General features: G+C 35.2%; 1 protein-coding gene across 1 annotated transcript; it reads right to left on the bottom strand.

Moving 5' to 3' along the window:
- Window positions 1–561: 561 nt before the first annotated feature.
- On the bottom strand, window positions 562–8338 carry LOC131334351 (cycloartenol-C-24-methyltransferase-like). The gene is made up of 14 exons (XM_058369316.1): window positions 8164–8338; window positions 7868–7985; window positions 5931–5997; window positions 5407–5480; window positions 5178–5262; window positions 5009–5064; window positions 2891–2945; window positions 2556–2603; window positions 2385–2468; window positions 2075–2191; window positions 1894–1977; window positions 1657–1785; window positions 1450–1547; window positions 562–851 (listed from the first exon to the last, which is right to left on the bottom strand). The coding sequence occupies exons 2-14, from the start codon at window positions 7948–7950 to the stop codon at window positions 791–793; spliced, it is 1041 nt and encodes a 346-aa protein (XP_058225299.1). The 5' UTR covers window positions 7951–7985; window positions 8164–8338; the 3' UTR covers window positions 562–790.
- Window positions 8339–13929: the final 5591 nt, after the last annotated feature.

The following is a 13929-nucleotide window of genomic DNA, read 5'->3' as shown; positions in this document are numbered from 1 at the left end:
CGAACAATTTTTTCTTGTTTTGGAAATGATAAATGAAAAACGTCCATTTGATCATATACTAACAACCTGGGTTGTTCTCTTGGGCCTCAAACCCTTCACCAAAATTAATATTATTGACTACCTACCATCTACAGAAATGCTTCCAACACTCAAAAGGTGGAATAAGCCAAAACAACTTATTTTTTTATCTTTAAACAAAAAAAAAATCGTACATATTTGTTAATTTTGCGTCAACCTTTTGTGACTCATTGATTCGTCTCATCGAGAAGAACTGAAAAATTTTAAAAGAATTGTTGAAATTCATAATTTTTTTAGAAAGAAAAATAAGCCAAAAGACTGTCTTTTTGACTTATTTTTATCTTTATTCAAAAAATTATAAGTTTTGATTATAATTTTTTACTTTTCCGATTCCTCTCAACAAGACGAATAAATAAGTCACAAAAGTTTGACGAAAACACAAAAAAAAAAAAAATGAATAAAGACAAACAAAAAAGTTACTCAACTTTTTAATCGAAACCAAACCCACCCCTCGCAAGAATAAAATAGCAAAACTACATTCAGTAAAGCAAGCACAAACAAAAGCCTTACATTGAGTAAACTTCATAGGACCAAAACATTACAGCTAAGTCAAACTGCAAGCTTGAAAATAACACATTAGGATACTGCAACGCCCAAGCAACTCAGAAACCTAAACCCAGACATGCAATTACAGAAAAATAAACTGAAACTGAAATCTAGTAGTCAAGATTCACCAGAGTACAACAGCACGTTAATTCTCACTTCAGCATTACTAGCTATCCATATGAGGCTTCCTAGCCAGGACGAAATACATTGCTGTGAAGATTTCTTTCCTGCAACACGGAGTTAGATGATCACTAGTCGAACAATTATTGAGTTCTCCATGTTATTTGCAAAGATAATTCCAAGGGAGCTGAGAAGTTTATTTTACCCTAGAATTATATGCACATATAAGATACACTTTTGGAAAGGACTTGAAAGGTAGAATTCTAAAATGGCCAACAAGAGCTGGATAAAGAGACTATAGGAGTATAGGATACGTATACAAACACACATCTGTGCAATATATACGTGTATATGTGTGTATAAATGCATACAATTGCACGGGCAATATAATCTATACTTCTTCATTCATCAATTACTACGGGAAAGATGTTTTCAAAATAAACAATACTGTGGGAAAGTGTTATTAACAAACTATAAACCCAGTTTCACCCACTCATGCTGATTAGGCCAAGAACTGATTTTATGTATCTAGGGTAAGCAAGAGCCCATGCAGCTGTTCCCAAATCCTGAAGGGTTAAGCACCAGTTGTCTACATGTCATGCTCAGAACAACATACCCATAAGGGCCATAATTACCAAGGAAGGCGACTAGTCCATAAAGGGAATGCGGAATGGAGAGAAACGAATAAATACGAGTAATTCTCACTTTCCACCGTTAACTAGCCCATCTGCAGCTTTCTCCAAGAATTCTTGAACCCTTTGACTTCCCGCGGGGGCAAGTCCAACATATTCCAGGCCCTTGACCTTCAGAGACAAGAATCAAACCCTTGATTAACTATGCCAACATCTTGGAACAGAAACATATGACTATAAATAAAAACAATCTACACGGAAGCATGTGAGTAGCTCTTACCATGTTTTTTGTAATAAAACGTCCAACCGCTGTAAGACGGAAGCCGCTCAGTGAGAAATATTGACTTGTATCCAAAGGCAAGTACCAAGGGACAGGTGAATCTGCTGCAAGATCTTTATCCCATATTACCTTCATATACATGAAAAGAAAAAGAGAGCTCGTTATTCTGGTCATTTTGTCTGATCCGTTGACTATCAGATGAAAGGGATTTTAGTAGACGAGTAATTTGCTACTCACTTCAAATCCTGCTTGCTTCACAGCCTCAAGGCATTGTCCTGTACTCCTGACTTCAGGGAGGCCATTACCAAGCTCGATTTCTGCCTGTGTCAACGAAATTTGAACATACATACAAGCATCTATGTCAACTCGTTGTCAAAGATACTATCTAATAGCATTTTTGGTTGTGTTTGCAGAAAACCTTGATATTTTGGTGTTCTTTATTGTGGGGATCAAAGGAATTAGTCATGCACCACTCGTACACAGCAAAACACTGACCAGGCTTCAGTACTCTATAAATCTCTTTGTAGCACGCAACCTCAAGACAAGAAGATTATGACCAAAAAAACAAGTAAATAAATAAACGGGTATAACCAATAGGCAATAGGAAAGAAACAAGAAGAAAAAAAGTACCTAAAAGCATTAATCATCATAAGTCAAGCTATAATTTTTTCCTGACCAAAGAATTCTCCTGAAGCTTTTACTAGGATATAAGGGTTTAAGAAACATACTGCATCCGGAGCATGGCATGTAGCCTCAATTGCATATACAGCATCAAAACTATTGTCAGGAAATGGCATTTTCATGAAATCCGCCTGCAATAGTTTCAGGGAGAAAAAATCTAAGGCTCGAAATAGGAATCTCATAACAAAACCATGAGGATTATTTGTAAGACTACGGACCTTGACAAAGTCGCATGTCTTGTCCAAACCAACTTTGCGGTTCAGTGCCTGTAGAATAACCGAAGTACCTAAGATTTATCTCGCAAGAATATTGACAGCCCTAGTAACTAAATTTTTAAGTAAACAAATACAGCTTGCTATAGTTATTCTTGGTTTACGAATCCCAAGTTAAAAAAATAAAACAGAAATTGAATACGCGGTGGACAAGAATCAACTATCTGTAACGGGGAATTTATCAATTCAGAATTCTATAATGATTTTTTGTTAGTACAGAATCACCAGTGACTATAATCATCATCAAACAATACATTAAACTGTAAAGCACAAGCATGTACCTTTCCTCTTGTTATTTGGTATTCATTGTTATTCAATCCTGTAACGGAGGACATGCTGCCAGAAATCAGCCAACAAACAGATTCTCAGCACCAACTCTTGAAAAGAGACCACTAGCAAATAGCATTACCGTGACGGGATCACTAGGTACTAGCAAATAAAGACCACTAGCGGATAATTTCTCAGCAGTCACCAACAAGAAAGGACCACTGGTGCACCGTATACATGTTTGAAATCGTCACCATTGGGCTTTTGTTAGAGTTCCTCCCACATTGGTTAATTATCTCCTCGAAAACTAGTATATGAGCCTGGGCAACCTCTCCACTCATTGTCAATTGGTCATGAGATGGATATAAAGTTTCCACATGGTATCAGAGCTAGGGGTTCGAAGAATTTGTTCCTCTTGTTTGTGCCATAAGTGCACCGCTGTTTGTTGTGATCCATGTGTGTTATGGATCGTTTGTTTACCTCTCCACGTACGAGTTGGGGGTCACACGTGCGGAGGAGTGTTGGAATTTGTCCCATATCGGTTAATTATCTCCTCCAAAACTAGTATATGAGCTTGACGGCCTCTCCACTCATTGTCAATTGGTCATGAGATGGATATAAAGTTTCCACAGCTGTCAATAGAGAGATCAGCTACGGAGCTACCAGATCCCCAATCAACATTCTTGCATTGGTTAATTGAGTAACTATAGATCCTAAGAGCATCCGTAGTGCCCTAACCAAAATTGGATAGCCAAAAGTTGCCACATCAGCTTTGATTATCCATTTAAGGGATTGTCAAAGTTAGAAATATCAAGTCCCACATTGGTTACTTTTTGCCCACAATCAAAATGAGTTGGCAAAAATTCAAATCTAACGGTCAGTTTTTTTTCTTCTCAATCTAATGGTCTACATTGAATAGCATTCTAGTAAAATAAGTGAAAGTGGAGAGAATATGTTAAAATCTATAAAGTGATCAACATTGTTAAAAGCACAACCACTTGCCAAAAGTGGGGAGTGAGTTTCACTTACCAATGATGGTTGTACTTGATTGAGAAGATGTTTGGTTATTAGCAAAAGGTTGCTAGTTTCGATTATCCAAACGCCAAAATTTGATGAGTTGCTAAGAGGTTGCTAAGTATAGTTATTCCAATGTGAGCTCTTTTTTGAGCAAAAGTTGCTAACTTTAGCAACTTTTTGGTTTTGATTATTCCACTATAGATGCTCTAAATGCAATTACACCACAAATCCCTTAAAAGTTATCAATTGTGATAGGAACTCCGTAAACAATTGGGGAAAAGGCACTTCCCCCTTGATGTTTCAAAATTAACAACTTACTTCCATATAATTAATGGTCGTTCACGGGGCCAACTTAATGATTATTGAACAGACCAACCCAATGGGTATATTCCAATGCACATGGAAGGGGGAAAAAATGTCTCTCTGAGCAATTGGTTTCAGACCATCCACTTCAATTGTTTGGCCAAGAACCACCAACAATAATGCTCCAGCAATGACACATCCCATGCCTCTGTGATTTTCATTTTGATCCAACTCCAATAATCTCTAAGTTGCATCCCCACCACCAACCACAAACACCTTCACTAATCATTTTGACAGGAATGGTGTTATAAATACATACGTATCCATGTATCAATGCATATGCACACACCACCGCACATACGTAGATCAATTTATAGCATGAAAAGAAAGAGAGTGTCTCTCAAGTATTAAGCAAGTACAAGAGCATGGTTGTGTGAATAGTTGTGAATCTAAAGGAAGACAACAGTTGGTTGTAAACAGCTGACACAGAGAGGGAGGGAATTGATGGTCTTACTCATTTCCTCGGGTAAAATCCACTTGATTTAACTTTTATAGTTTTCACATTGAGGAGGGTAGAATGGTCAAATATGTCAGGGACAACAGTCAAAAGATTATGTTTGCGACTTGCTTATAGCAGGGAGGTAAGTAAGTGTTTCGAAAATAGGGGAAACGGGAATGCCTTAATCAAAAAACTTGATGAAGGGAAAGTGAACTTTATCCTAAAATGAACCACAAGCATAAGGCACACAACGCAGATGCTTTAAAAGCATCACTTACATAACAAATTAGGTTTACCCGTCAATAATCAATACCTGAACTGGGCAATTTCCCTTAATGGCCCACCAATTCCACACCCAACATCCAATACCTACGGTATTAACAGACAGCTAAAATCATTAATCTCAGGATAGCTTGCAAGAGTTGAATTGAATATTAAGTCTAAAATTCTACTCTTGGATTAATTCAGCAAGAAATTAAGACCTTTTGTCCAGGTTTTAGTCCTAGCTGTAAAGCAAGGAAGTGCTCATGTCGTTTAATGCTCTCTCGAAGAGACTCCCCTTTCAATCTGCAAGCACGGATATAGTGACCAAAATTAGTGTCATCAGAAAAGGTTACAAAGGAACCTCTGTATGCAGGACCCAGGTAATGCATTAAATAGCTTCAGAGTGAAATAGAAAATTGAGCTAAAAAGGAGGGGACAAACATTGACCTGTGTGCAAAATGGAATGACTCTCCCCATCCATATTCATAGAAGCTAGTAACAAGGTCATAGTATTTATTCACCTGAAAACCGGATCACATATATATGCCACAAGTAAATCCAAGTAGTAACTTTAAAAAAGGAAGGGAAAAAAAAAGGAACATATTTGGTACATTAACTGCTATAAGAGATATCATGCTTAGACATAAACATTTTTAAACAGATGCACTCACAGTTGGAAAGTTATGACCTGAGAATTAGCAATCAGTTAAGGAGTCAAATGAAGATCGGATTTTTTTAAGACCTTCGAAATTGTAATCCAAAGCCAACACAATGTGGTATTCATTGGTCATAAATTGCAGATCACTAGACGAATAATGAAAAATTTTGTTTTCTGTAACTCCAACATGGAAGACTATTCTTTCCAGTAAACCATAGACCACAAAACATATCTGCTCAAAAGAGTTTGCATTTTAAGAGGATGATATAATGACGAGTGGCATATGTAAAGAATGTCCGATGAAATTTAGTACCATATCAGTGTAGTTATCCTTTCTCTCTTTTTCTTCGCCTCCATAGTAACTGTGATACTTTTCATACCTGAACCATTAGACAGACTAATTACATTAATATGAAATACTTAGCAAAGCATTAACCATGTTAATGCCACCATTGGCATTCAGAAAAAAAATGTCATTCTTTTATATACGTTGGAGATAATACTAATTACATTCCTCATAAAAGATATAATTTATCGTTCTCAAAGCTGAAGAGACAAGGGGAAAGAATTCCAAACCCTCAAGAATAAGTTTACTAGGAATGAGGCTAGCACTAACCCGCTAACAATTGAGCAGCACAGTCTAACAATATAAATGGGTTCCATTCACATGTAACTGAAGAAGACATTAATCATACACAGTACACCCCACAAGATGACACAATCCATTTGGTTACTTATTATAAAAAACACAATGAACAAGTAATTTCACTTCCCACCAGAAATCTGGAAGTTTGGAACCAAATCCAGCTTAATATTTTTTTTGCCATAAACAATATTTTTGCTATGTCCCAATGCAAAATGATACTCCCTCTTTTTTCTTTCTTTCTTTTGTTGATAACTTAGGTGTCCGGGCCATCTCAACCGCACTGACCAATCTTGGGGACCAATCCCACCGTCCAAAAATAATACTCCCTCTCCCCCGAATTGTTGGTCTCTCTAAGCACTTTCTGTTGTCTGAAAAAGATGGTACCTTAGTGAAACTCAATGCACCAAGTTGATGAGTTCATCTTCTTACCCTGCCCTTTTCAAATTATTAACTACAGTAAAGAAACAATGATGACACTCCCTCAACACGCAAGGGTAATAAAGGTAAAATCAAATCTCTAAAAAAGAGCAAAGATGATATTTGGATTCTTTAGGATTTTAAAACAGACCAACAATTGAGGACGGAAGAGTAGTTATTTCATTAATAATGGTCTCTCGGGGCCTGGGAACAGTTCAAAAGTCCTTTTCCAACATCAACGTTGATGTATTGAAACCCATTATGCCCCCTTCATTAACTATGAAAAGCAGATCTACCATAACAATTAACAAACTTTCATCACCAAATTCTGATCATATGTTCTGTTTGTCACCTAATGAGTTTCTCATATCACCATCTAATTGACAGCCTTCTCTTTAACAAATCTAATCGACAATTTCTTTCGAGCGGTAGTTGACAGTTTTTTTTGAACGGTAATTGACAATTTAGAAGGAAGATAAAGTGCGTGAAGTACTAGATTGCGTAAGGGCCACTTTGACTGACTGGATTTGACGTAGAAGTGGATTACAAAATACTCCATATTTGAGACTTCATTTTCCGAAATTTGAATGGTAAGATAACGCCACTTACGTTTAAGTTACATTGTCCAAAAACATAAGTTGTTAAGAAAATGACCCATATGAATAAATATTCATTAATATATATGTGCATATATTTACATATATGTCAAGCTATCTAACACTTTCCCTCGCATGCAACTACTTCTAACCCTCCCAATCGCACTGACTCTTCCCAGATTCCAATTTCTTATTGAAATCGAATCTTGTCCAGCTAGACCCCGTACTGCACATGGGGATACAACATCCATACATATTTTGATAGAATGCAAAGGAGAGAAATATGATGCAACGGGAATAAATACAAATAGAGAGACTTCAACCCAAAATCTCATATACCAATTGTTCCAAAAGCTATATCTTGCGCCATTATACTTTTGGCCCAAGGGGCCAATGGGATCAGGAGTGCACTTGGGTGCTAGGGGAGAATAGGTCAGGAGTTCCGAATCTAATTACTATTCTAAAAATGCAGACTTTCGCCGATTCAAAAACAGAACAAATCAAATCTGTATCTCGCTGCTCCAACCAATCAATCAAGGCCTTCAAGCCAAAAGAAGCAAACAAGAGAAATTGAAGAGAGAGAGGGTATACTTGTCGACGGCGGAGAGAACTTCGTCTTTTTCGATCTTTCCGCCGACGCCAGTGGCGAGATCAAAGGCTCCTGCTTTCGACATCCGTAACGAAGAACAATCACCAACGACGCCGGGATCTATAACCCAAAAAAAAAAGTATAATCGAATAATCAGAAGCAATATTCCGATTCAGATTCAGCTATGTTGGTTTCAGAAAAAGCGGATCAACAAAAACGTGAATGCTGTTCAAAAAAAAACGTGAATCAAGTTAATTCAGATTATTCTTGAGCAGTAAAAAGGATCGGCGGAGCTTACGTTGAAAGTGGATCCGGAGAACCCTAAAGAGAGAGAGAGAGAGAGAGAGAGAGAGAGAGAGGGCTGCGAATCGAAAGGAGATGCGAGGATGCCAATTTTAATGTGAGATTCAAAGCAAGGGAGCGAGTGTGATAGTGATTGTGTGCGTGTGTTAGAGAGAGAGAGAGAGAGAGAGAGAGAAAACAAGCGTCGTTTATCTTTTGTGTTGATCCGCGGGCCTCGTGACAAAGATTCGCTGTGTTCGCCATGTCATCAAGGAACACGTGGACGGCCGGCTACTTTTAGGAGGAGGGATTCTCTCTCGTCTATGTTTTTTGGATTGAAAAAAACAGACGCAATCTGAACCGTTCAACACTGTAATCAATAGTTTGCATCTGATCAGAGGCTCTTCGCTGAAAGAATTGAATTCTTCATCTGAAAATTCGTTGAAGAGATCCAAATCATTGAATTTTCCAACGTACAGTCCACATTTAGACTGTTCCCTCCGATCCAAAACTTGAATTGAAGAGAATCCAATATCATTGGTCAATATTTTGAGAGTAGTTACTTTGTATTGATAAATTATGAGACAAAATGACGCGTAAATTGTGTTCACGTTGGGTCCATGAAACCAACTTCTCTTTCTATGTAGTCCAAATAAATTCTCTCTTTAATTATTAAATTTATGTATTTATCTCTCCACATTCATGACCTCAAAAACTTCGAAAATTTTAATCGCACGGAAGATTTGCAGAGAATTATGCAAGAAAAAATTCGTTTGGGTTCATTTTGGGTCTCATAAAAATCTAGAAAAATTTTCATAAATTTTTGAATATTATTTTATGAGACCGTGTTAAAAATCAGCTTCAATGAACATAGGTAAGTATTACTTTTGAATTCGTAAAGTCCCATAAAATAATATTTAAAACTTTATGAATATTTTTATAGATTTTTGTGGATCCGAAATGACCTAAATGAATTTTTCTTTACATGACTTTCTGTAAATCTTTCTTGCAAACACCAAAGCCCCAAAAACTTCTCTCTTAATCCAAACCACACAGAGCATGTGTTCCTCATTTGTAGTGTGAAGCAAAGGAGTAGGGAATCTAATCCTTCGTACCTGTTTTTTCTACCTCTGTTTTCATGTAGTTTTTTTATTTTTATTTTTAAATGTTGGAACACATGTGATTTTCTAAAACACAGAATTGGGAATTGACTGTTACACTCTCTTTTTATCACATACATTTCTTTTTTTTGTCTTTAACACACCAAATAAAGACAAAAAAAGAAGTTTATGTGATAAAAAGTAGAATGTAAAAGTTACTTTTCAAATTTTAAGACAAAAAAAAAGAGTGTAAAAGGGGTTTTTAAATCTTGTGTCCTACGTAAATTCTAACCATTAATTTGCCCAATAAATTCTACGGCTCTCCCTCTCCCTCCCTCCCTCTCTCTCTCTCAAATAGTGGTAACAATTGCTATTAATCAAATTTTACGTTCAAAATTGAGATATCTCCCCCATTCCCCGATCCCCCCAAAAAATAATAATAATAATAATAAATAAATAAATAAAAACCAACCTTTCACATTCTTTGTATTATTTTTAAATTTTGAACATTACAAAAAGAGAAATCAGATCAAAGGTTTTCAAGTTTCTACGTTGACTTCTATCATATGGGTACATTTTCATTTAACGGTTATTTGTAACGTCTTCTCATATGGGGTAAGACATACACATACACGCCTCATATGAGATGGAGTCAAAACAACTGTTGTATCCAAAAGAATTCAAAAAAGTGTTTTTTTTTAATCAAAAAACAACCGGTATTTGACACTTCATTTAAATTGTGTTTAGAAAGGGTTGCGTCATCCCTTCAGATAAGAACATATATTACATCATGCTTTCAGACACGAGTATACACTAGTGGTCTAATGACTCAAAACACATGGATATAAAGGGAACAGGGTAACCAATGTGAGGAACGGCATCAAATCCTCTGCACCAGTTTTTTTCATGTACCTATGCATACCGTGTTTTTTTTTTTCTTTTATAACATTATTAGAACACGTGACGGTTGTTAAAATACTGAAATTTTAATAGCGATCCAAGAGTTGCTAGTAAATTGCTACTCCCCCCTGACACACCCCTCGGCCCCACCTCCCTTTTTCCAGTTTACCCCCCCCCCCCCCCTCTCTCTCTCTGTCTCTTCCTTTTCTTTTTTTCCACTTTCTGCTTCTTTTCTTCTTTTTTTTTTCTTTTCTTTTCCAGTTTTTTTTTTCATTTTATTTCATTTTCTTTCTTTCCGGTTTGAATTTTTTTTTTTTTTTAATAATAGGTTCAAGTCTAATTCTAGGCTTTGTAAAGTAATTGAGAGAAAAAAAGTGTTTCAATTGATCATGTTTATCCCACTGTTTTTTTTTTCTTTTTTTGTCCTTTATAGATTAAAAAATATAGTTACGAAAATAAGTGTTTCAATTTTTAATCCGTTTGAACCAGTGCAAAGATGTTATTTTTCTGATCATTTCATCCTAAATGGTCGTAATAAATTTTTGACTCCAAAGCCTTTCAATGAACACCCTAAGAGAGTCCTGAAACTAAATAATGATTCTTAGGTTGCTCGTTGAAAGGTCGTAAAGCAAAAAATTCATTAAGATTACAATTAGTGTTCGGGAACTAATTACGAAATGTATTTTGCAAACGACATACTAATCCATAATACAAATATTATATTCAGGATTACTTTTTTTTAACTATAGTACAATTTTATAAATTTTTTAACCATTATTTAGCATAGATCCTCTTAACTGATTCAGTAGTATGTTGCTTCAAATCACGTTTATACTCCATAGGATTGCAAATGGATGGTTTCTATTTTTTTATAACTAAAACGGAAACGTTTTAGGGGCTACTATGTCAATGTGGGCAGCAGAGCCCCCGGGTCCCCCATACTTTTTAATTTATTTTTTTATTTAATTACTTATATCTTATTTATTTAATTTCTATAAATACACCATTTGTATATTTAAAAATATAATTCAAGAATTAAGTGCTTTAATTCTCAATTCAATTAAATCAGAGCAAATATCGTTTTTTTATTATTTTATTTTAAATGGTCATAATGAATTTTTTGGTTTAAGACTTTTCAACAAACTCCCTAAGACTCATTATTTAGTTTTAAGACTCTCTTAGGGTGTCCATTGAAAACCCTTGGACCCAAAAATTTATTATGACCATTTAGGATGAAATGATCAGAAAAATAACAACTTTGCACCAGTTCAAACGGATTGAAAATTGAAACACTTATTTTCGTAACTATATTTTTTAATCTATAAAGGACAAAAAAAGAAAAAAAAAACAGTGGGATAAACATGATCAATTGAAACACTTTTTTTCTCTCAATTACTTTACAAAGCCTAGAATTAGACTTGAACCTATTATTAAAAAGAAAAAAAAATTCAAACCGGAAAGAAAGAAAATGAAATAAAATGAAAAAAAAAACTGGAAAAGAAAAGGGAAAAAAAGAAGAAAAAAAGAAGCAGAAAGTGGAAAAAAGAAAAGGGAGAGAGAGAGAGAGGGGGGGGGGGGGGGGGGGGGGGGGTAAATTGGGAAAAAGAAGGTGGGGCCGGGGGGTGTGTGTGTCAGGGGGGAGTAGCAGCTCTCGAGTTGCTACAATCTCGTGTCTTCTCTAAGAAATAAAAAAAAGAAAAGAAAAAAAGAATCCGTATCTTTGATGTCACATAATCCTCTTGTAAAATTCTCATTTCGTACTCCCAATCCTTTACTCTCAAGAAGAGAAGTAACGGAGTATGTTTTTTTATGGGTGCTTAATAAGGACGGAACCAAGATTTTACCCTAACAGTGGCGAAATGTATATTAAAAAAATCTAATGGTGGTGAAACTATACAAGTTGGACAATTTTTTTTTACATATAATAATTACATTTTCTAAAATTTTAGTCGTGACAGTCGCCGTCACTAGACTCCCTTGGTCCCATCCTTGAGTGCTTTCGTGTTCTAGCTTCCACTCATGCTCGAGCAGGCATTGTACTTGACTTAAGTTCCACCAAAAATATACAGCTAAAATAGTGAATGGTCAATAATATAAAACTCAAACGTTTTTTTGTTGGCTCGCCAATATTGTAAAAAATAACAATAGAGTCAGTGCCGGTCTAGAGCTTTAGACCTAAAAAATAATATGTAAATTTCAAGAACTGAATCGTCAATCACGTTCTAATAATAAATTAAAATTCATTTATTATTAGAATTTGATAATAATAAATTTGATAATCAAAAATAAAATAAAATAAAATTCGAGGCAGGACCAAAAGTTGGACGGACCAAACCGAACAGTGCTGACCCAAGGCTTTTGGAGGTCCAAAGCAAAACCACAATTTGGGGCCCTCAATATATTCTGACAAAAAAAGAAGAAGATAAAACTAATTTTAAAATATGAGAAAGTTTCAAACTAACAAGGTAAAGCTCGCAAGACCCACATTTTTGTAGACCAACAAAAAGCCATGACACCGGCAGCATTTATAAGAAAGAAAAAGATCCTTAATTTACTCATGTTTTTTCATTTATAAAAAAAAAATGTCTTAGGTTTATAATAGGTCGCTCGACTATTTTTATGTGGCAATTAGATTAGAATCAATATTCTTCTATCATAAAAGATATATATGATGGATCATGCAGTGGAAAACATCTGGCCCTTATGTTCATTATTATTTGTATTCTAAACAAATACAAATAATTTTGACTACTCGATTAATATTATTCAAAGTTGAAACTAATTAAGTGTAACACCCCTTAATTTTTTGACTACTCCACGTTTTATCCCTTTTCCACATGATTGTTTGGCTAGGGATGGGAACCCACGGTCCCACACCATGTCCCCTTGTTTCTACAAACAATCTTTAAACTGTAGGTGTGAAACAAAAATCGGTTAAACAGAAACAGTTGAAAAACCGATCAAAGAATTTGGTTTGGTTTTCTTGAGCTATTGGTTTGGTTTGGTTTTTAGTCTTGAAATAAAAATTGAAACCGGTTTGGTTTTGATTTTTGTTGAATGAGACCGAAAAAACCCGAATCATCCAAAACATATTATAGTAGTGACCCATGACTCTAGTAATCCTAGTAACCTTTTTCTTTTTTTTTCTAAATTCGTAATCCTAGTAACCTATTACCTAGTAAACTCATAATTCATTCTCTTGACTACCCATGACACAAGTTCAGTCTTTTTAACAAATTAAGTTGGATAGAATTTGAATGCAAGGAAGCAATTTATGGATACGAGTTAAGAGTTTTTATGAAATTATGTGTTTTTTAAGAGATGGAGCCAGAATTTTTAATTTAGGGGTGGCGAATTAATATATATATACACACACACAAATAGGAGTAAGATAGAATGATGAACTACAACACGAACATTTGTCGTCTTAAAAATCAAAATAAAATCTGTGTAACAAAAAATGTTTCTCATATGCAGTTATGCACCTAAAGTACCAACAAAAGGTAATTCTTTACTCATTTTGTCTATTAAGACAAGGTATCATGAATTGTGCTCGATACTCTTTTATGTCATCAATAGTGTCTATGATTGCATCAACAACAAGACCTCCACCGATCCTTTTATCAAGAGAACAATGTATGTGGGAAAAATAACTTGTAAAAATTCATTCTCCATCTTATTCCACATTTAAAATGATACTAACTTGTGGACTTTTTATTTCATTTTTGTTCAAAACTTGAACAACTCATAAAAATGTTAGCTAGATTTTCAAACTTGGGATA

Source organism: Rhododendron vialii, chromosome 7a (genome assembly GCF_030253575.1).
Source record: "Rhododendron vialii isolate Sample 1 chromosome 7a, ASM3025357v1".
Classification (NCBI taxonomy): domain Eukaryota; kingdom Viridiplantae; phylum Streptophyta; class Magnoliopsida; order Ericales; family Ericaceae; genus Rhododendron; species Rhododendron vialii.
This window is presented reverse-complemented; position numbering and strand designations above follow the sequence as displayed.

Excerpts from the sequence above, each read along its gene's own strand:
- LOC131334351 (XM_058369316.1), bottom strand. The coding sequence starts at position 7,950 with ATGTCGAAAGCAGGAGCCTTTGATCTCGCCACTGGCGTCGGCGGAAAG. Across the intron at positions 5,998-7,867 it reads GTTCTCTCCGCCGTCGACAA|GTATGAAAAGTATCACAGTT; the intron begins GTATACCCTCTC and ends CTAATGGTTCAG. Across the intron at positions 5,065-5,177 it reads GACTAAAACCTGGACAAAAG|GTATTGGATGTTGGGTGTGG; the intron begins GTCTTAATTTCT and ends TTAATACCGTAG.